Source organism: Pelobates fuscus, chromosome 3, assembly GCF_036172605.1.
Source record: "Pelobates fuscus isolate aPelFus1 chromosome 3, aPelFus1.pri, whole genome shotgun sequence".
NCBI classification, from domain to species: Eukaryota; Metazoa; Chordata; class Amphibia; order Anura; family Pelobatidae; genus Pelobates; species Pelobates fuscus.
The window spans coordinates 199,753,783-199,778,141 of NC_086319.1; the positions used below are offsets into that span (position 1 = coordinate 199,753,783).

Below are 24,359 nucleotides of genomic sequence, written 5' to 3' on the forward strand. Positions count from 1 at the left end.
TAGATGGTTATTTTGAAGTTAATGAGCTAGGAGGGTGGTCATTGAACTAATAGATCCAACATGCACAAAATACTGCAGAAAAGCCCGAACATAGGAGAAAATACCGAACTCAGTCTATTTTCTTCACAATGCAAAACTATAAAACAATATATTGCAGAATTGTGGACAAATGCAGCAATTGTTTTACACAATATTTTTAGTGGTGTTTTATTCATTATATAACTTGTCAGGGCTGTCATTATATTAAAAAATGCCTATCCTGTGCATTGAAGGAATTAAAATATAGTATAAATTAGATAAGAAAATAGAAAATAATTTCTTACCTTAATTTCTTGAGCTCAGTGAAAAAATATGATTCATATGGTTTTAACTTGAGGATAAATGTGTAAATGTTATACCTGAAGAGTTGGAAAATGTTCAAATCATTTTGTCCTAAATATTAATAATAATAACAAAGTATTTAACCAGGTAAGGTACATTCAGATTCTGATTTCCAAGTGAATCATGGGGATGTTACTTTTGCCCAACATCCAGGAGTAGTACTAGTTACTATTACCCATTTTAATGATACTCACTTTATCTCCCTCAGGAGGATGAAGGACTAAGTCAACCCTGCTATGTTGCGCAACTGTTCATTGTTTGGTGATTACATTGTATAATCTATGAATGGAACATATGCTCAAGTAGCACAGGGAAATTGTAATGACCAATCTAATCATTATACAATCTATAATCTTTATATATTCCTTAATCTTTTTCAGTCCTAACTCCTTTTCTGTAGAAAGTGATGGAGGATACATGGACATGAGTAAAGATGATTTGTATTATGTGCCGATGTTGAACTTACAAGATGAAATCAAGTATGTTGATATTGAGTTATCAAACTATGGTACAACCTACGAACTGGAAAATTACACACCATCAGGTGAGATTCATTTACAGTATGCAAACATATAAACAGCCATTGTGGGAAATTTGCTAATTGAGGAGCAGTCTGCATGACAACCAGTGCGATGTTCTTGCTGATTGTCCCACTTCAGAAAGACATTCACTATTAAACCAGGAAGTAAACCATATATGTTTTAAAAGTAAACTGCATGTGAAAACAATACAACTGTTAAAGTTTCTTCTGTTTTTTTTCTAAAAAATAATGAAGATATCACTTGCTGTTCACTGGTCACTCCTATGTAGTCCTATTTGCAGTAAGCAGTTAATTCTCCTGGAACTGATTTTTGTAATATTGTTTAATACTGTGAACTTGTTGTCCTTATGATGGCTCATGTAATACTCAGAAGATGAGCAACTGCTTTTGTATAATTTAGGCACAGCTGTTATTTCTTTTTTTCATGCTTGTTAGCTTGTTTGTTTTATAAACAGATTTCTCTTTATTTATATTACTTTGGTGCAATTTAAATGTATTCATAGATTTTGTTTGATAATTTTAAAGTATATTCAGCTTTTTTTTATATCATATAAATTAAGTAGGATATTCCTAACTTATCTGGACATCCTATTGGTCACAGTGGGCATTCTTTCTCATAGACAAATCCAACATTTCATTCTTCTTTCCTGAACTGAGGACACCCAAGCCCAAGTGCCTGCTGGCAATGCATGATCTAAACTGAGAATTATATTTACCATCCCCCCCCTCCCCCCCCCCTCCCCCCCCCACATTTAGTTGAAATAATATAATGTGTACTAACTGACTAACTGTTATTGGGGTATTCAAGCTGGAATTGCTAGTTGACAAAATATTCAAATTGTAAAAATATCTCCAAATATTATTCTACCTTTTGGCCAAAAATGTTAAATTATTTTGTCTATTCAGTTTAGCCAATAACCATCTATGAACATTTTTTTTTTAATTTAAGTTAACTATGTATAGAAATACAATATGTCTTATTATATAATAAAACATATCACCAAATAAATATTTGTTTTATCTCCTTAAGCTCCAGAGAGGACAAACAATTTCACCCTCATCAATGAATCACCAGTCCTAAGTTTTACTGATCTAATTGGATTTAGTTACCAAGTAGCCAATGGGATGGAGTTCCTCGCGTCTAAAAATGTAAGTATGTATTTTGAAATCAATAACCTATTGATAACCAGGTAGTATATTTAATGCCTTGAGAACCCTGGCCCTCCCAATGTAAGTTGTCAGACTGTTCGCAACAGAGTTTAGTTGAGGAGGGTTAAAACAAATCTTCCAGCTCTTAGTGGAGGAAATGAGTGGAATTTAGCAGACCCCAGGTAGCTTGTCAAAGTGTTAGCAAACAGTTTGACTACTTACATTTTGGGGTGACAGAGCTCTCTTGGAACTATAACTGTTACAGAGCACTGCAGGAATTATGGAGCTTGCCATGTTCCTTTAAGAATTTTTTTTTTGGCTACTTTTTAATGACAATCCTGAACAAGCTATATGGTACTTATGAAATCAGTTTTGGGCAATAGAATGGCACTGAGGTTTTAAATAGGTTTTGCTGTTGGCATATGTATTAACTGGACTCTCTTATTGTCTGTTCTAGCAATAATAATGTTAACTTCTTATAGTGATTTCTTCTAAATCTTTACAAGAATTGCTTTCTTCAAATGATTTAACTTAGATTAAGCTGTAAGACTTGTAATTCTGCAGATAATAAGACATGTTACCATTAACCAACTCTGAACACTAGCCATTTACCAACTGAACTATCTTGCAACCAGAACAAGTGTCTGTTTGCTGGGCTCAATAAACTCTCCAACACCATCCAAATATTAGAACGTCAACTCCCATCTCACCAATAAAAAAGATATAAAATACATTATGGGTTGGGTGTAAGATGATTTGCAACAGGTAATAGCATTAGCATTAACATTTGCTTCCCCTAACCAAAATAATAATTTAAAAAATGCTCATGTGATGTGTGCATTTTCTTTATGTGTGCATATTGTAAAATGTGATCCTGCATGCTGTGGGAATAATGGATATGCTATGGTAACATACATGTACAGCTGCTTATTAAGTAGCACAATGGTCACTCATGTTCTTGTGTATTCGGTATTGTCAAGCAAAAAAAAAACGAATGTGAATCTACACAGTTTAAAAAAAAAGGAAGTAAAAAGTAGTTGTTTTTTAATTATTGCAGACTATAGGAAATTAGCTATATCAGTTTAGCTCACGATGTGTGAGAAAAGTGTAGTTTAAAGTGTAGGTTAGGCACTGTAACAACCAAAAGAAATTGTGAAATTTAAGGCAAACACCTTTTTCATCTTTTAAAAAAACGGGGTAAAATAAATATTGAACTTCTATATAGTGTTAGCATTTTACTTTTATACATTACTAGGTGAATGCTGTGTGCCATAAGTATGTTAAGAGTACTCCAGTGGAATGAAATAAAAAAAACCAATTAGATATATACACCCACCCCAGTTATGGTGGAGCGCTATATGCTAAAGATCTTTCCTGTCTTGCGGCTGGTCGCAGCCACAGCACAAAGTGGCCCCAGAGCAGACGGGCCGCAAATATATTCATTGTGAGCCGCATGTTTTACATGCTTGCTTTAAACTATAGATAATGTATATTATAACAGACACTATAGAGTCACTGAGTCAATTACCGTATTCACCATTTCTTTATTATTGTTCCTAGTTTTTCTTTAAATCCAGAAAATAACCCTAGTGTCATAATCTGGACTGGAGAAAGAAGGTTGGAAAATTATTACTAAACTTCAAGCAAAATACATTTGTCTGAAGATAAAACTCTTAATCTATCAAAAGTTACAAATATAGAGCATTCATAGGACTAATCTGTGATATTTTACAGTGTGTTCACCGTGATTTGGCTGCAAGAAATGTTTTGATCTGTGATGGGAAACTGGTAAAAATTTGTGACTTTGGACTTGCAAGAGACATCATGAGAGACTCAAATTATATATCCAAGGGCAATGTAAGTACTTTTTTTTTATAGTTTATAATAATTAGTTTGGTATTGATTCATGTTCTTTCTATAAATTTGACCATACACAGTGCTGTGCCTCCAGTATGTAGAGAAGGCAAAATAAAGGAACTCGAGTGTCATGAAGCAGTTCTAAACATCTCTGCTGTCCCAACTGCAAATGGCTCCACTTGGACTTTGATAGATGTCCCTTAAAAAGCTCATGTAATTGTTAGCAAACTCTCGTGTTAACATGGTTTAATGTGAGTTTAGAGTAGTCTTACTCCTTACTATAAAGCATCTGCAATTTCTTAGTACTTGGTCAGTAACATGACCCCAGACACAAAAATAGAAAAATACAAAAAATGGGGTTTTATTACTAAATCTTGCATTTAATAAATATTAACACAACCCTGAGAAGCAACACTACTGAAGTTACTCTAAACTAAATTTGCCAATGAAGCATGTGCACTAAGGCTTGCTAAGGCTAAACAAGGGTAGCCAAAAAGGCTCTGTTAATGATGCTTCAGCAGTAGAATTGTTTAGATTCCACGAGGACTGTCTGCTAGATAGATTAGGTGATTCATTAGCATGAAGCTGAAAATTACAATTACATATTTTTGTGAGTGAGTTCCGTCTCCAATTAGATTTGCAGCCATATATAGAGCCAAACACAACACCCCCTCTACAATTATATTTACAATTGCAATGATTTATATAGCTCCAACATATAACACCATGCAGTACAATAGTTAAACCAAGGCAAATAATTAAGAAATCAACAGCATTTTATGGTCAAAATAAGCCATAAGACCAAAGGCAAAATTATACCCATATTAATCAGTACAAAAATAAATTCCTACCCTGAAAGAAAAGCAAAAAATTCATCAAAGAGCCAAACAATCACAGAAAAAAAAGCTCAAGTGATATCAGGGACATAGCTACAAAGAGATCCCCCAACATTTAGGCAATGTTGCCTTTCTCAAATGAGAAAGATATTAAGATATGAATGATGTTAATGATCTGACTTTGATTTCTCTATGAATGCCCTTCTACATATGAGAATTTTATGCAACTGCCAATATTAAACAGGTCTAGCAGTAATGCCAAAGGAGGATAGTTCCTTATTTTGACTAGTGTAGATCAGGATAATATATGAGTAAAGTTTCTAGTTAGTTTCTGGAATATATTACACAAGAAGCGCTTTGTCGGAAGAAGATGTCTTTTCCCCAAATGTTTTTTTTTTGTCTTTCCCTAAAAATGTTTTACTGACAATACAATATAAAACTAAGATAAATCAAACGCCTGCTAAAAAGTGAAGCATAAATTGAGTCTGTGCAGTATGTAATATTCCATTTTTGGTTATTTTTACATTTATAGTCAGAATTTTTGGAAAGCCCCAGATAAGGAACTCTAAATAAAATGTTAGAATAAATGGATCTCTAAATTGTGTCCCAGCTCCGGAAGTGTTCCTATTCATCATCAGTGTTAAAGCAGAAGTAAAGGATTGCAAAACGTAACCAAATATACCAAAAGCCTGCTTCCCACTTCAAGAACCCATTATCCATTGTCAGAGTTCAGGGGTTACTCAACATTCTCCAGATAGATGTCTCCGTCACCCCTATCTGATATATAATTTAAAGGACTAGTAAAGTCACCCAGACCATTTCAGCTCAATGGAGTATTGGATTGATCCTGTCATTTTTACCCTGCAATGTAATAGACTGCACTTTTCTAAACACTGTAATGTTTACAATGCGAGCTTAAACACACACACAATAAATGATTTATGTTAAACACTGCAGAAAAAGATGACACTATACAGATGCCAATAATAATAATTTTAATTTATTGCATCACTGATCTTGACTATTAAAAAGGTCTTGCCTGGGTATATTATCTGAAAGTTTAAATCTCACCTTGGACTCATCATCCCTTTGTTTATTCCAACTCCCCATATCAGCCTGTCCTCCTTCCCATATAAGCTCTTCCTCCACCTTCATGTAAGTTACTCTACACATTCATGACAGATGCCTATTCCTTCTCCCTCCCAGAGAGCATAAAAAAACAAAACACAAATTATTATAATACGTAACAATATTATTATTATTATTATGACTGGGATTTATGACGTGCCAACTTAGTCCACAGCGCTGTACAATGGGGCGAGGTACAACGTATACAAACCAATACAAAAGTTATGGAAGAGAAAGGTATTTCTCAAACCGTATATAATAGTAGTGGTTATGCATGAAGGATGTTGTATTTGTTTCCTTTTCCAGAGTAGTGTCCTACCTAATTATTTTTTTAGATACAAAACAAATAGCTTTCCAAACAGAATACTATGGTGTATGACTTACCTGAGAGTTTCATTGAAGACCTCTGGAAAGCATTGTGGATATGTGCCCCTAAGAGGCACAATGACCATTATTTAATATTTCATTTCTTCATTCTTGTTCCCATCATAGACTTTCCTTCCTCTTAAATGGATGGCACCAGAAAGCATATTTAACAACTTATACACAACTCTCAGTGATGTGTGGTCATTTGGAATTCTCCTTTGGGAAATCTTTACTTTAGGTAGGTTAAGAATGAAATCTGTTCTTTGGTTTAATACTCGTTATAGTGATCATATATAAACATTCAATTCAGTTCAAATAATTATTTCCTTTCATTTTGTAGACATGAGTCTAGTAGAAATTTGCAAAAGAGTAGAATTGTATACCCTATTTGAGGGAATTCCTGCCAGAATACAATGTGACTTTTCCCAAATCCAAACCAGCAAATCTATTTTGAATCACATTATAACTGTTCACTGTACTAGCTGGTATATTTCATACAGAATGACAATAAAATCATTAGATACACAGTAATCTATGCTGAAAGAAAGACTCAAGTCTATTAAGTTAAACCTTCTGCACAGCAGTTTCTTCTGTTGATAACAATGATAATGAAAGGCCCAACTTGAAGCAATTTACAATTAAGCCATAAAAGGGAAAATACCCTTTTAACTCCAAAATGCAAATCCGATTTCTTTTTAAATCTGCATATATTATGTATTTTTTTTTACTGCAGGTGGAACGCCATACCCTGAGCTACCAATGAATGAGCAGTTCTACAATGCCATAAAAAGAGGCTATCGTATGTCAAAGCCTTCCTATGCATCCGAAGAGATGTAAGTTAAAACCACAGACTTGGACTGAAAATACTCTGAATATGACCTTGTGATTGTATACATATCAGGCCAATAGTTAGAATAAAATTCAAAGACTACTACTGAACAATGAAAACAACTTATTATTAAAACAGAACATTCAAAAAATATTTTCTCACCATATTTAACAAGCTTTGTCATGACTGGTATAGCGAGAGGTGCATAGAGGTTCATCCTATAATTTAACTCTTGCACCCTACATATAGAGGGATGTTAAGACGTCTGGAGCACACTCTAATAGTACTCATACTACTGGTTGCAATTGTTGAAGAGATTCTCTATACTCTATTTGCCGAATCATTAAAATTATACATTTTATAAGAGGTCTTGTTTCATATTTTAAACTCATACATGTAACACTCTTCATTTAATTTTGCCATCAAACACACTGATGTGAAAAAAGCCAACATTTTGGGACCTTTATTTTTGCAATTCAAATTATCAAAATAAAATCAAGACACACAGAATAAGCTTGCAGTTATTGTGGTCATACAAGAAAAGAAACTTGCAGAGGGTAATACAACAAATGGGAAGGGAGTAAATTGATGTAAAAAGAGTGGGGTAGGATAAAGTTAAAAGAAGGCGATAAGTAAGGTGAGATGAAGAAGAAAGAACAAAAGAGCAATGCTTAAAATATGGCAAAATAGATGATGAGCTAAGCAATGGTCATCTGTAGTATCCCCTTCTCAGATTAGCAGGTCTCTAGAAGGGCCTAGATTCCTATTTTGAAGTGTATATGTGGGGAGGGTTGGTATGAGCTGTTTTGTATGTGTTGAGGCAAATGGGCTGTTGTGTGTGTGTGCGGCATACACTAAGAAAACTCTATCCCATATGGAAGTAGGTTTCAACACAATCTCAGAAACAGTAAGACAGCACATATATGATATGTAAAAATCCAAGATATTTTGACCTTTTAAGAAAGCTTTTATATGTATGTTATAGATATGAAATTATGCAAAAATGTTGGGATGAGAAGTTTGAGAAAAGGCCGTCTTTTTCACAGTTAGTGGACCTCACCGGAAGTCTTCTTGCTGACACCTATAAACAGGTAAGAGGTGTATTGCATATCTTTATAACGGGCATCTAAAATACTCTCCCACCAGATGTTGCCAAATTAGAGCATCCATGGTTCTTTGGCTATCTTATTCATTCAAAGTATTCTGGTAGTTGTAGGCCATGATCATTGGTGGTTCAGAATTTGAGATACCTTCTTTAAAATGATTCCGATAAGCACATCCCCATTTACTGAAGCCATGAAGTAGAATAGTGGGATTTTACAATATGATGATAATATCCTGGTGTCTATTCCAATTTTAGGCAACAATAGCCAAACAACAAATGTGGCTGAATGTATCCAGTTCAGCTATCATAGCCTAAAATTTGAAATTCACTTTGAATTCCCAATAGTTCACAGCTTTGTAGTCATGAAAATCAGCCTGAAAAATGAAGGCAAAGTTGAACAGGACATTTCCCCCAACCTTTTATTTTGGTCCCAGTGATGCATGCCATGTTAACTCACCACAACTGGCCCCCAAAAAGCTACGGTGATAATCCCAGTCTTTGCGCTACTGAATGAACAGCAGGTTAAATAGTAATGTGTACTGATATCATTCTATACATTCTCTTTAAATATATTTTGCAGAGATACAAAAAGGTGGATGAAGAATTTTTAGGAAGTGATCACCCTGCCGTGGTTCGTGTGAGGCCCAGGATTAATAAAGTCAACAGTTTTTCACATTCTGAAAATATAGCAAATAATATTCTTTACTCTGTAGTGGAACAAATTGACACTAATGATTACATTATTCCACTGCCGGATCCCAAGCCAGAGGATTCTGATAATGTAGTCAATGAAAATACAGAAAGTCGACCAAGGTAAAAAAATATTCATGTAAAAATGTTGATAGAACTTAGAAAAAAAAAAAAAATTCTACTTTTCAATAGCTCTATGGAATTGTATTAAAGCTAAAAAAAAAACAGTTATATTGAAGGCCAAAAAGCTATATTTAAGGCCAAAAAGCTATATTTATAAGCTGTATGTGTGAACTGAAGGTTAATTTAACATCAGCGGAATAGTAAGGAAGCATCAGCTGGTTGCTCTCAGCCAATGAGATAAGCCCAGCACCCCAGGCCTTAGCTCAGTGAAGAGATATTGTGGTTGCAGAGAGCAGCACCTGACAAATCGCAGGATAGAAGTAAAACCATTCACAAACGCTTTGATTACTTACAATGGGGAAGTGTCAAGGCACTTCTGGCGCCATAACCACTATAGCATGTTGTAGTGGTTATGGTGTTTGGAGTGTTCCTTTAAGTCATTTATTGTAACATACACAGTAAGAGTAAGAGTATTTGAAGCCTGGAATGAATAACAATTGTGTTTATATATGTTACCTAAACCATACCTGAACCAATTCTCTTGTGTTCTCTTACCAATTTTCAATGGAATGGAATGTACTGTAAAGGAGAAGGATGTGCTGTTTTGTGTCTTTCTATTATTAATTATTCTATCTCAAATGCAAAATAATAAGTGGAGCCAAAAAGGGGAAATTTCTCTCTAATAGATAAAAGCTGGTGCTGGAGTAAGAGAATGCACAAAGCCTTGTCAGCCTAAGCAATGAGTTTGGGAGGTAAGGGGTTAAACACGAAAATAATTAATAAATTCACCATATTATGCAACATCATGAGATATTTTTCACTAAATAAAAGTTGTGGTATTGGAACTGACTTTCAAAAAAATAGTAGTTCAAACTAAACCACTGCAGAGACTGTTTCCTAGCATGGTAAAGAGGCTTTGGTGCTTATTGTGACCATTTAAAATAGCTGAAATCTATAGGTAAGACAAACTGGTAATTATTTTTAACTCAACATTTGCAAGTTGTTTCTCAAGTCACCACAATTCTTGATTTAGAGCAGTGGTTCCCAAACATGAACTCATGGCCCACCAGCAATCCATGATTTATGTATTTCCTTACTTTGTTGCAATGGAGATGCTGAGAAAACCTGGACTGTTTATGGGCCTTGAGGACTGATTTGGGAAACTCATATTTAGAGAATTGACCTCTATTCTTAAAACTTGGGCCAGGGTTGCTGCCACGAGCAGTGGCTGAATTACCGCCCTTTAAGAAGACCGCGACTGGGACCCTGGTGGCGGCCGGCTTCATATACAAATCTGCTGCAGGAAAGAGAAGGAAGCGCTGAAAGCAGCAGGGGGGCCCATCGGCTGTCTTTTACAGGGGCCCTACCCAGCTGATTTGTTTTCCTCTCTTCCCACACTCCTCCACGGCAGGGCTAGAAAGAAGTGATATCACATCCTGTCACTTCCTCCTAGCACTCTATGACAGCCGTGCAGGAGGGGGAATGAGCTCTGGCAATGTACAGAGCCTGGGGCCAGTTTCTGCACTTTGTGTGTGTATGGGTCACTTTGTATGTGCATGGGTAACTATACTGTATGTATGTGTGGGCCACTGTAACTGTGTATGTGTGGGTCACGGTGTGTATGTGTAAGACAAGGTGTGTGGGTGGGTCACTGTGTGTATGTGTGTGTGGTTGGGTCACTGTGTGTATGTGTCACTGTGTGTGGATGTGGGTTACTGAGTGTGTATGAGTCATTGTGTGTGGATGTGCATCACTGAGTGTATGTATGAGTCATTGTGTGTGTTTACCTGTCAGTGTGTATGTCAGTTTGTATGTGTATTTATGATAGTATATTTGTGTATCTCTGTGTGACAGTGAATGTGCATATTTCCATACATTCCAGCATTCAAACACCAACACAATACAACCCTGCATTCAAATGTCAACACTACACACCAATGCACAATTGTATGCAAATACAAACACACCACTACATTCAAATGGCAACAATACATACAAATACATTACTACATTCAAAAACACTCATACTACATGCAAAAACATGCTGACATTCAAGCACACATACACTGCTCACAAATCCAACCCTGCAAAGATAGCAAATGCTAGATCAGATTAAGGGTCTACTTTTCAGCCATTCTTGCTCTAGAGGGGGGGCCCAATCATTTTTTTGCACCAAGGCCCTCTTTACAATTGTTCCGCCACTGGTCACGAGGGACAGGTTCAGGTAAGTAAAACTCACTTTCCACTGCACACTGCGGACACTGAATGGCGAAGTCAAAATTGGGGGTCTTTGCAAATTATACAAAGACCCAAGAAGGTGACTGTGCCGCTGTAAGTAAAATATAAGTAGTACTAGTAACATATATTTGTAGAAGAAATAAACACATGTATTGATATTAATAGACGAATTGAAACTGTGGAAATACTGTTTGGTGTTTTTTTCCTTTTGTTTTCTTTTCATTGGACATAATAATTATATTAATAAGTGTTAAAGGAGAAAACTGAGTGTAAATGTCTAAAACCCAATAACCAAACTTGAAGGTAGATTTAGTACTGTCTGTTAGGGATGTGCATGGGCAAAAAATTCTGTTTGATTCGGGACTTTGGCAATTCAGTTCGGTTCGGCAGTACCCTATCCCAACCCTACCCTAACCCCATAACCCTAACCAAACCCCATTACCCTAACCCAACCCTACCCTAACCCCACCCCTAACCATAACCCTAACCTTACCCCAACACTAACCCTAACCTTCCTTTCCCCTAACCCTACCCCTAACCCTAGTAGGCGTAGGGTTAGGGGTGGAGTTAGGGGAAGGGTTAGGGTTAGATTCCTGTCATCATTCCCTTAATTTTCCCTCCCTCTCCTGTTTTGCTACTTTTCAGAAATCCGAAGCACTTCGGCACTTCCGAAATTTGGCACTTCAGTAATTCGGTTCGGCACTTCGGAAATTCGGCACTTCGGGAATTCAGACATTCGGAAGAATCTGAATGTCCAAATTCCCAAAATTCGTCCGAATTTAAATTCGGACCGAAACGAATTGCACATGTCTACTGTCTGTAAACACCTCATTGTAGGTATCAACTGCTGACTGCTAATTATATTATATATATTTTAATACTTCTGCGTATAATTTCTCTTCCATTTTGACAATGCTAACATGTCCAATACTCCTAATACACCATAGAAGGGATGTTGCTCTTAACATCAAATCAAGCATGTGCAAGGTTCTTTGATATACATTGCAATTGCTAATTTCAGGGCAGTTGCATCCTGTAAAGAAACCCTGCACTGCACAAAAAAAGTTAATGTCTTCTTCCTACACAGGTCCTTCTCGTGCCCAGTAGTGATGCCAACGCATCCAATAAAAAACTGTCCCGCCAGGTTCCAAAGTTCTGCATTCCTGCCATCGCTTCATGTGCTATAAAGAAAGCCATTTAATATGTTAGATCTGGCTGCCCATTAACATACTTGACATAATTCATACATACACATGCAGCTACTATTTCCTGACATTTTAGAATGATCAATTCCTGTGGTGTGATAGCTGTATGTTTATAAATTTATTTGTATTCCCTACAGCTCTACTCTGGAAGAAGGCAATACATCTTCTACTATATCTTGTGACAGCCCTCTGGAACAAACTGAACAAGTGGTGGAAAACGAGTTATGTCAAGCAGAGCAGCAACAAGACATTGAAGACAGCTTTCTGTAATCAGCATGCAGACACGTAACATTTGTTCAGCTGTTTAAAAATCTAAATTACACGTTGTTGCAGAGAGAGAAGTATATTGTCGCTCAATATTTCTCTATAATACCAACTTTACCTACCTGAAAATAGACCTGAGAACTGTTTTACGTCAAGACATCAATGCAAATATATACATATAAATCATATATTCAACAAGCACTTATTACAGTTCTTCACTATCTAAAAAGAGAAAAAGTATAAAATTGTAAAAAGAATGCATTATAATTGTATCACAATGTTTAAAGATGTTACATGTCCGTGCATTTACTCTTTCCATTCCAACCACATCGTTGTTACAAGATACCACAGCCCTTGGGGAATATGAGAATTTCTAGCTATTAATTGTGCTTTTGAAAATCAGACCCTGATACTTAGAGTAGGGCACATTTTATGAACAACTAGCAGATTAAAAGGTTTGTCAAAAAAACGATTTGTTCTCAAAGATAGATGTCAGTGTCCAAATGTCTTTTGAACTAACTTGCGAGTGATTAGAAACCCTTTACAAGAATGATACACTATGAACCTGTTTAAAGGGGCATTATCCCTGACTGGCATTGACGTAGATGAAGATGCCCACTTGATTCCTCTCATGTAGACAAGATCTATATTTGACAACAAAGACAATTTGCATTTTTTGTAGAAGTGGGGAAAACAATATCTGATATTTTTTTCTTCGTTCCCAAATTTGCAAGAACATATTTAATCTGCAGCACTGCTCCTGGTAAATGGTGGTAATCAATGTGCAATATATTAAGTGGTTATAATGAACTTTAGTGAAAACAAAATATTGCATATTATGTGAGAACGCACTAATGGGTATAGTACCTTTTTCCCCAATCCAATGCTGAAACGTAAGGCCACTCGGCATACAAACGTTTTCATTTAGTGCAAAAATATGTCAATTAATTGTTTACTCGATTAAGCTGCAACAGTTCCTTTTTACTTACCAATTTTAATTTTGTGAACATGTGTAGGCTTATGTGACTGCAGTTGTAGTTGTCATTGAGTTGTATTTTGACAGAAGCTCGAAAAGTACAGCAAGATCGTATTTTCCTAGATTTTTTATGATTGCAGTGTCTGCTAGCTTGTAATAGCAGAATATGGCATTCATTTCACTGGGTGGCGTGTGTGTAGTAACATGTTGAGTGTTGTAGGGGAATCCACAAGAAACAGAGAGTAATTTGTGTTGAGTGAATACAGAAATGCAAATTTTAATTTAAAACAGCTGCGTTGCAATTGTTTTCCTATGCAGCTATTATTTCCAAATTAAATAAATCCAATAAATAATAAATAAAATCGAAGGACTTCAGGGATAACTTGGCAATAAAAACACTAACAATTACTTCTAATAGATAGAAGGTGTATCTTCAAATCTGAAGTGCTATGCCCTTTCCAAAAAACTGTAGACTTTAGTTACCCCCAACAAATTATAAAATCATATATTTAAAGGGCTTGGTAGCTCAAAATAGTTGGGTCACTGCTCAACTCTCTGCTATCTAGGAGTTAAATCACTTTTGTTTCTGTTTATGCAAACCTAGCCACACCTCTCATGACTGTGACTGACACAGTCTGCATGAAAGCAAAAGGACTTAATTTTCATTCAGATGGTACTTACTTTAAAATTTTGTATCTCCTGCTCCGTAAATTGAGACTTAATCACAAACAAGAGGCTCATGCAGGGTTTAGCAAGCTATTATCAGAGCAAGAGATAAGAAATATCTAAATAAAAGAGACTGTTTAAACATAAGTTTAAACATTAGATCTTACTTCACAGGAAGTGTTTAGGAAGGCTGTGTAAGCTATATGAAAGGAGTCGTGACTAGGGCTGTATAACAATTCCTAAGAGGCAGAAAAACTGAGCATTAAGACTTCATGGGCATGATCTATACACCAGAAAAATGCTTAATAAACCTAAAGTTGTTTTGGTGACTATAGTGTCCCTTTAAGTAGGTGAAATGAAAAACAAATCCTAAAATTCTGTCTGTTACCATTAGATCAAGTGCTTAGTATCCCTATTGAAATTTAGACCTGAATATTTTATTGTAAAGCAAGACAAATCTCTACATGTATACCTGTATTTAAATTGTAATCATTTTTTAACACTTCTGTAGGTCACTGAGTAGTTCATTAAATACTATAACAGAAATGTAATGCTATTAGGTGTAGCATGTGTATCTGGAGATCTGATTTAACCACAGAATTTCTTTCCTGCACCTCTTTCTGAGCAGCTCATACACTGTTATATACAGTGTTTGTAAATTACCTCCTATACTTTCACATTATTTCCCAAACTAACCACCATTTTTTTGTATTCTGGATAACAGTATGCACATTTATTTTTCACATTGCTTAAATATCACACACTATAGGGCAGAGAATGTCCCTAGGTTAAATTGCTCCTGGGACAAAAATGTATTTTGACACCCTTCCCCCATGAATTTAAAAATATTAATAAATTGGGTCCCCCTCTGCACCATGCCCAACCCACTTATGTGAGGGAAATTACACTCGCATACTGACTTTCATATACACATTTCTATCCATACTAATTTTTCACACACACACACCCATACAAATAACTTATAATAAGCAGACAGACAGATTCACACAAACAATCTCATATACACACAGACATTTATATGCACACTCATTATTACATTCACAGACTTAAAGTGCAAAACACTCTGGTGAGTATAATCATTCCATTTGGGCTTTTTGTAGTAAGCACTGTGTTTTCAGAGAAAATGCAATGTTTACATTACAGCCTAGGCATACCTCCTCTGGCCATTCCTCAAATGGCTGCCAGAGGTGCTTCCTGGGGCAGTACTGACACTGTGCAGCCCTGCCATTCAGTGTTTCCACCCTGTGCATGGAGACACTTAGAGATATAGAAAAGAATATAATAGGCGCTCACTCCAATAAATAGTAATAAATAGGCAGCGGTAACCAATACAAGGGTTCCCAACCTTGTGACAAGAAGAATGCAAAAAAGAAAAAAGGAACCGCGCCCCAAATGATAATTAATATATAAAATATACGTACATAAAAATTATAAATGATTCTTATAAATCCTTTAGAAATAAAAACAGAGAGAAAACATCATAGTGCAATATTGTTAGGTAGTAAAATAAGAATATGGAGTGAATTAGAGTAATATACACTCACATTTGGTAGAGCTATCCAGGAGCTCTACCGTAATTCGCTTGGACGGAACAATACCCGTCTAAGGATCTATATCACAGCGGGTAACTCCAATATTCCAATAATGGTAGCGATATGGAAGGAATATAAAAAGAGAACTCCAATGGTATAGTATGTTCTGATTAAAATAAATAAAAATACAGATAGAAAATGTGGTACTCACATTTACTAGAGCAGAAACTTGCTCTAGTATAACCAGCTTGGGTGGTATAATCCCCACCGAAGGATATGGTAACCAGGAAGTAAAATAGTAAATAGGTGTATATAGCTTTAAAAATTTAATATTTAATAACAAGTATATAAAACAAAATGGCTATATATAAAAAGAAAGTCCCACTTTACGCGTTTATATATTGATTCAATGCATCTGTGATTGATTCAATGCATCTCTTAGGAGATACTGATTTGCCAGGGCTGTGTTTTGCTTGTGCTGGCTCTGCCCTTTATCTGCCTCCTTGACAGTCTCAGCCAGTCCAATGTGAAAACCTTGTGATTGGCTTTGATCAAGACTTCTGATGATGTTAGCCAAGCAGGCAGATCAGGGGCAGAGCCAGCAGCTGCAGACTGGAATACAAGCAATTTTTATTTAGATTATAGGGTCAGGAATGCTGACCCTATAATGTTTCTTTAATCTTTATTGTAATAAATAATAATAAACATATTTTATTCTTATCTTGACAAGGAGAGCTTCAGTGGAACCTCATCCATGGGGTACAGTGGGGTGATGCTGGGTTAATCTCTGTGCACTGATCAACCAGCTCCTTAATGGTCTATACTGATGCCGTGGAAAGGAAGCTTGAAAATCAGTGCATAGGGATCCTAGCAGGTCCCTCGTCACCAGCACTGCAAGCAGTGACAGCACAGCCACAAACCAGGCACCTTGCAGCAGCCCTGCAAGCAATGTGCAGGTCGGCAGGTGCCTTCTCTGGTGGGAAGTGGTTTCACTATGTACCCCCTTGTCACCTTTCACCAATGGCAGACAGACTCCCCTTAGTATGCTACTGACAGGGACTAGATGACAAAACTTCAAATTGGTTACATACTAATTACATTAAACTGTAGAATTGTTTTTATTTGCAAGTTATTAAAATGGTAAGAAACATTTATAGCATGGTTTGGAGGATGGATGCATTAATTTGTCACCCATCTATACTCATTATTGGGAGTGAAAGGTTAAATAGAGTTTTTCCCAGGTAGGGTAAAATACTGAATTGCAATTAAAAATTCAAATCATAGAAAGCACTTCTTCATTATTCACTAAGGAAAATAATATAATAGGAAAAAACCTTTTTTAGAAAAAAAAAACTTTTAGACTAAATATTAAAATATGCTTGTATACATTCCTTCTATACACACAAAATTATTTGTTTGTTACTTAGTACATTATAGCTTAGACAAAAAAGACAGACATAGGTAAACAAACAGACAAAGTTGCAGATATGCAGACAGACTACACGTTAATCATCTTTTATTTTTGTATCATAGACATTACACACAAAGTCCTTCCTTTGAGTCATAATTTCCCAATGCATTTTATCTAAATCAAAATGGAAAAATCAAACAAACAAACACTGCGTTTAAGACGTGGAGACCAAAGCATTTTTTTTTTATTTCCAAATTATCTTTTCCGTTTTATATTATCCTCTTACCTCCTAGTCCTATCAATACACAAACAACATTGTTTTTATAATTCTATGACTTGTTCTAGGACATACAATAGCACACAATCACCATCACAGCATCACAAAACATTTACCAAAAGTCACATGGAACAAACAAGACTAAATGTCAGTTGCTGGAAGAAGGGTTTTGGCGAAAGAGTAAATAGCATGAGAATAGCTATTACACACTAGTACTAGGCCACTGGAGAAGCTTCTAAGTCAACTGTACAAAATACTCAAATAACAGAGGAAAGAAAACATGAGTAGATATTTCAAAGCATTGCAACACACCATGTAAATATAAAACACAAAGCACTTTACTCTGCATCAGGAAGATCTTCATTCTGCAAAGAAAAAAAAATCTTCCCTACTGTGACTCCTTCTGCATCATGCATGACCATATGTAATGTAAATGTCACCCCTTTCCTCATTGTAAATAGACCAAGAAGGTCGTAAGGTACATGTTGGCATTCTAGCAACCATGGGGGAGAAAGGAGGACATTGTGCACGCCACATAGAATGTAGAGTGTAATAGTCCTGTATAGCACAAGTGTTTGGTTTTAACCATGGAACAGCACCTGAATATAGACAAAATGTGTGTGTTTTATTTACTTACCCAAAAGAAGAGTATTGGTCCTTTACCTACCTCGTATCTATGTGAGAATGTGGCATTTTTTCTTTTTTAAATTATACATATAATTATGTAATTTATATCAGTTTATGTTTTTTGTTTATAAAAAAAATATATACACAGAATGTTGATTCGACACCAAATTTTAGTGAGTCATACAAAAAAATAGTTAATCTTATTTACTTTTTTGTCAAGTAAAATCACTTGGTAGTGAAAGAATAGGGGTAGGAACTTTCACTACCAAGTGATGGTCACATAGGGGGTGACAATCTCGCCTCCTCCCCTGCCCCCCTCTTCCTCCAAATAAAACATCTGATGTGGATTTTAACACATTTCCTTGTTTAAGAAAGATAAGAAAAACTTAATATATGCTAAAAGATTTGATTATACCAAATCACTAATAGACTCCCTAGTGATAATTTATCATTTTGACTGTAGAAAACTATATGGTTTAATTTATGCTTCCTAAGTAGCTCTGGGATTGTTCTAAAAGGCTGCCCCTTCCCCTCAGATTTTTTTCTTTGTTTCTATGCCAATGAGCGTAATTGTTAATGGTAATTTTAAGCAAACAATATCCACTACAGGTTATTACAAATATTATGGAGCAAGGATTGTTTAAGTACCTCCACCGATCCATCAAAACTATTTTGATAGGTTTAACAAAATATGATGCTTTCCAGACATCCACAGCACTGCCTCCCTCACTTGCCACTCAGATAATGTGGACTTTATAGTTATCTTCATTATCTGTCCAGAGTTACCCTACATTGGATGGCAATGGTGCGATCACTCGGGTCAGATAAGACCAGTATGTGCAACCTATCATTGCTTTCAACTTGTGTACATATATTGAGGAACTAAAATACAAGAACTGTGCTTGCAGTGCCCCCTAAACAGAATATAAAAATCCAAGAATGGTACGGATAAAATAAATTATATAATGAATATGTGAATAATCTGCTATATGTATTTTATTAACTCCAGTGCAAAGTGTGCAATGTATATGTATTATATATCAGCAATTTTGTTTAAGCCATTATCATAACAGAACAGAGCTTTATATATTTACTTTACCCTATCTATTAAGTTATAAATTCTAATACAGTGAATGTGGGACTGCTAGGCCTTGGCTTCATTCTGTATGCTTAAATGTTGTCTGGAAATCAGGTATGACAAAATACCTCCCAAAATACTGGATGCAGACGAACCATCTCTAATTTGTAATATCAAAATGAAGATTTTCATTTCAGTATTATCCATACAAATATTTGCAAAGAAAGGCTGCGAGTGAGACATACCAAATTGTAGCAGTGAACATGCTGATGAATTTCAACTGACTGAGATGGTCAACGGTGATTTGGTGGAGCTAAAAGGGCTACAGCTATTCATTGCACCCAGTATTTGCTCACACTGTACAAATATGTGTATGGATAATAAGTGAAATTGGTCATTAGGATGTAGTAGAAAAAGGGTCCGGCATAGAATTCTAGGGTTCCCTGATTTTCTGTAAAACTTTTTGAAATGGTTTGCCAAAAACTGCAGTCATTGAACCATAGCCTTCTTGCACCTTAAAGGAACATTATAGAGTCAGAAATACAAACGTGTTCCTGACCCTAAAGTGTAAAACCACACTTTTGGGGTGGCTGGCCTCCCTTGCCATCCTTAAATAGGGTGAAAACTCATCTTATTTTCAGAGCTGCGCAGGTCATCCAACTCTGGCCTGCCCCATCCGCCTCCTTGGCTGACATCTGCAGAATTAATGATCTCCCCGATTCCAATGCTTTCACATAGTAAACCATTAGATTGGTTAAGATTGTAAATTCTGATGATGTCAGCCAAGGAGGCGGGATGGGGCGGTGTCAAACACCCCATTGTGCAATCAGTATCTTTTTATAGAGATTAATTGAATCAGTGCATCTCTATGGGGAAAGTTCAGTGTCTTTTCTCTGAAAAGGCAGTGTTTACAACAAAATGTCTGCAGGGACTGACTATACTCAGCAGAGCAACCACATTAAGCTGTAGTTGTTCACGTGACTATAGTGTCCCTTTATACACTGCAGTGGTTATGGTACTCAGTGAATCAATTTGTTTAGTACAGAATGTATAGAAGGTGGCACTAGTGTCTTGATATGATGATTTACCATTACATCATAAAATATTTTGACATCATCCTTAAAGAAGCAGCCCCAGGGCATTAGATATCTGCTTATTAAAGGGACACTCCAGGCACCCAGACCACTTCTGCCCATTGGAGTGGTCTGGGTGCCAACTCCCACTACTCCTAACCCTGCAACTGTAATTATTGCAGTTTTTTATAAACTGCAATAATTACCTTGCAGGGTTAACTCCACCTCTAGTGGCTGTCTACTAGACAGCCACTAGAGGTCACTTCCTGGATTATAGCAAGGATCCTTGCTAGTGCGTCGCTGGACGTCCTCACGCTGTGTGAGGACCTCCAGCGTCGCTCATTTCTCCATAGGAAAATTCGTTTTCAATGCTTTCCTATGGTGAGACCTAATGCGCATGCGAGATCAGTCTCGCCCACCGGCCGACGGAATCAGAAGGAGGAGCGGTGCGGAGGAGGAGACAGCGACGAGGGACATCGTCGCTGCCTCAGGTAAGTGACTGAAGGGGTTTTCACCCCTTCAGCCACTGGGGATTGGTGGGTGGGAGGGAGAGGGACCCTCCAGTGCCAGGAAAACAGATTGTTTTCCTGGCACTGGAGTTTCCCTTTAAAGATAGGCTGGAGGATTTTTTTAGTGAAATGTTTAGTATATCTGATAAAAATTTCTGAAATAAAACAATGCCTTATTAAAACAGGAACTTAAACAAAAATCAGAGTCTGCGGTAAAGTGCAATTTCTAAACAGCTGTGGTTGTGCAATCCATAGGGCCGATGTATATTGTGCAATGTTCTATCACATACTTTGCTACTGTCATATAGACAGTCGTATAGAAAACTGAATCCCTTTTACAATTATATTTAAAACAAACAATCTGCATTGGTTATATACCTCGCATAATGAATTCCATTTTAATTATTTGGACCTACAAGCTGCCCTCACAAACCTCTAAACAGCAATTTAAACACAAGGATTATTCACTTAATCGAGTATTGTTTTGAATTAAATTTGGATTTCCAATTTAACCCCTTAAGGACACATGACATGTGTGACATGTCCTGATTCCCTTTTATTCCAGAAGTTTGGTCCTTAAGGGGTTAAGGTCAAAGTAGCTGAAAAGCACAAAGGACTTTTGCAAATTTTTTCAGTTTGGTTTCTCTTTAAATGTAAAATTCACTTTGAATTCCCAACAATGCTCACTTTAGTGAATAAACCTGTGTTTTATATTCCTAGTTCGAGCAAAACTAATGGACATTGCACAAGAAGTGTTTACTGTGCTTCATGTATTATCTTTTCTAAGGCTTCTTAAATCTCTGTAAATAATACACAATGATTGCATTTACTTAATTTACATCTAAACCATGAACTAGCTGTTTCCCAATCACCCTTTCACCATTGCATAAATTCTAAATGCTGGTTTGCAATTACTGTTTATTTAAAGGGGCTTCATTCTATTTATAATATAATCAGCGTATCACTGCCATTACACGTATCTGAGCAAAATCGGAGCCTAAAATTCTTATATTCATTGCAAGTTACTGTTGAGTTTTGGGGTTTCTAAGTTTGAGTTTCACATTTGATTGTCATCATGTATAAACATTTTTTTTTTGGTTTTGATTTTTTTAGTGAATTTGTAAGTATGTGAGAAAATAATAGTGATAATAATAGTCATGTAAACAGCTGTATGCCTTCACTGAAGTTATAAAAAAGCAGGGTTAAAGTTAAAATAGAGGTTTTATTAAGGACACTTGCACCAATTAAAGATTAGAATTTTCCAGATAAATTCTATGAGATGAGCTAATCTTATGTCTGGCAGTTTTACCCTGTAAATCTATGCAAAAATACTATTCCATTATAAGAGAAAAGTTTATCTTACCTTATAAAAACAAAACCTTAGCCTGTCCTATATGAAGCAGTTAGATCACTATACCTGTACTTACTACAACTACAATACTAGCACATTGGTAAGCATAATAAATTCCTTCTACACACTTTGTTCCTAGTAAATTATGGGTCAAATCAAGGTATTTTATGGGGGAAGGAGTTTGTCGCACTTAACAAAATGCATACATCAGGGCTATATGAGTTAAAGTAGTAAACACTGTATTGTGCGTTTTACCCAACATATGTATAACTTTGTTTCCTGTTTCCTCAATTAGACCTGTGTGACAGTCCTACACAATGGCACTGGTGTGATGCCCAATGAAATGTATTTAATCTGAATACAACATAAAGAACAAGGGTACATCATCAATAAGGGCTGTTTAAAGTAAAACCTTTTTAGTTTTAGTAATGGATTTAGATGCTGGAATATTTTACTTTAATTTCTCTTGGTTTCCTTATTCGTCAAACTGCTCAGAGAGCTGTACTGCTAAATTTTAAAGAGGATCAAGATTTAGTGTTCAGTTGGTTGTATAACTACTTGGAGCCTTGTTTGCTGTTTGCACATACCAATTTCAGCTGCTTATGGATAGCTGTTAGTAGAAGTCCTGCTGAACTTGTCTCAAAGTGATGAGTTTAACTGGCTGGTCTTCAAAGTTTGACCTATTTTCACCTTAGTGCCCAATGATGGCTAAAAGAATAAAGGATTTCTGGGGAGATTTTTTTCCTTTTACGAAAACTAGAAATTTTGCGTATTTCCATGTATCAGCTAACAAGCAAAGGAATACAATGTTACGCACTTACATGTTATGGGAATTTGCATCAGTAAAAATATATAGCGCTCTGATGCAAACACCTCCAACACAGCAGAAATAGGAGTCTTCAGCATTCCCTAGTAATAACTAGGCTTTGGCATTGGGACTTGTGAGCTGCATTTCCCATGATGCTCAGCCAAAATTCTTAACTGCAATTCAAATGTTAAGGAGTGCCGAGGGTTCCTCAATAACTATCTTCTCGGGTAATTACAAGACAATTTGTACCATGGTGATAAATATGGCCGAGCACTAGGCCTTTTATAAAACCATAAGTTGCTTCACGTGCTTCCTTTGAAATAAGACATTAACCTTTTTATATAAATTCACTGTTACGTGTTATTTTAAGCTTTAATTGAACTAATAATATCAAGGTATTTAACTAGTTGCTAGTTTCCAAGTACATTCTGGGGTCTAGATATTAAGGAATATGCAACTGGTTTTGTTAAGTATTAATGCCTTGATTTAATATTTTTGGATACGCTTTTCAAATATGTTTGAAAAAGATCCTTAAAATAATCTTTTATCAAAATATATACCAAACATATGTGTTCTCTGTAAAGGCACAAGATAAGCTAAAACCAGCTTTAGATCTGAGCGGGGACCCACCGAAGGGCAGGCTATTTCAGCTGCTGCCTCTTCTCAGTACACTCTTGTGCCTTGTTTTTGCTCTCCATAAGTTTAAAGGCTAATCCAGACGTGGACCCCTTGCTTACGGTCCCTGGAAAGATATCAGCTATGCCTCACTGATGATGCCTAACAAGATTGAAATGATTGTCTGGGGTTGCTGTGTCTCTCGTGCAGAGGGAACTTGCTCGCATTTTGGATCTGGACTGCCCCAATGGGTGGGACCAGTCTGATATGCTTCAGATATGTTCTCTCTGTAATTGCACAAGATGAGCTAAAACCAACTTGAGATCTGAGCGGGGACCCACCGAAGGGCAGGCTATTTCAGCTGCTGTCTGTTCTCAGTACACTCTTACACCTTGTTTTTTGCTCTCCATAAAAATATATACAATTTATTAAAAAAATATTAAATTACCCAAAATATATCAATCCTATTTTAAAAGTTTATACAAAAATATTAAATCATTTGAAAAGCTTATCCAACAATATTAAATCAAAGTCTAAGACAATTGTATTACATCAAAAAGCAAAGAGGACATTTCCAAATCTATGAAAGCTTTGGACACTTGTCCTCTGAAAGATCAGTATATATTTTTGTTATGTTTGTTTTGTATTGCTTTTTTTTTGTTTTTTATTGAATGGAATCTTCTATATCTTTCCTATTTAAGCT

The 24,359-nt window shown here is 36.0% G+C and overlaps 1 protein-coding gene across 1 annotated transcript in view; it reads left to right on the forward strand.

The window, feature by feature from the left end:
• Positions 1-13,243, forward strand: part of PDGFRB (platelet derived growth factor receptor beta) — a 145,305-nt gene extending 132,062 nt beyond the window's left edge. Inside the window, exons 16-23 of the mRNA XM_063447897.1 lie at positions 762-925; positions 1,953-2,071; positions 3,806-3,928; positions 6,385-6,496; positions 6,992-7,091; positions 8,073-8,178; positions 8,773-9,005; positions 12,586-13,243. Coding sequence (XP_063303967.1) covers positions 762-925; positions 1,953-2,071; positions 3,806-3,928; positions 6,385-6,496; positions 6,992-7,091; positions 8,073-8,178; positions 8,773-9,005; positions 12,586-12,718 — 1,090 coding nt within the window. The 3' untranslated portion in view covers positions 12,719-13,243. The remainder of the gene's footprint in view (positions 1-761; positions 926-1,952; positions 2,072-3,805; positions 3,929-6,384; positions 6,497-6,991; positions 7,092-8,072; positions 8,179-8,772; positions 9,006-12,585) is intronic.
• Positions 13,244-24,359: the final 11,116 nt, after the last annotated feature.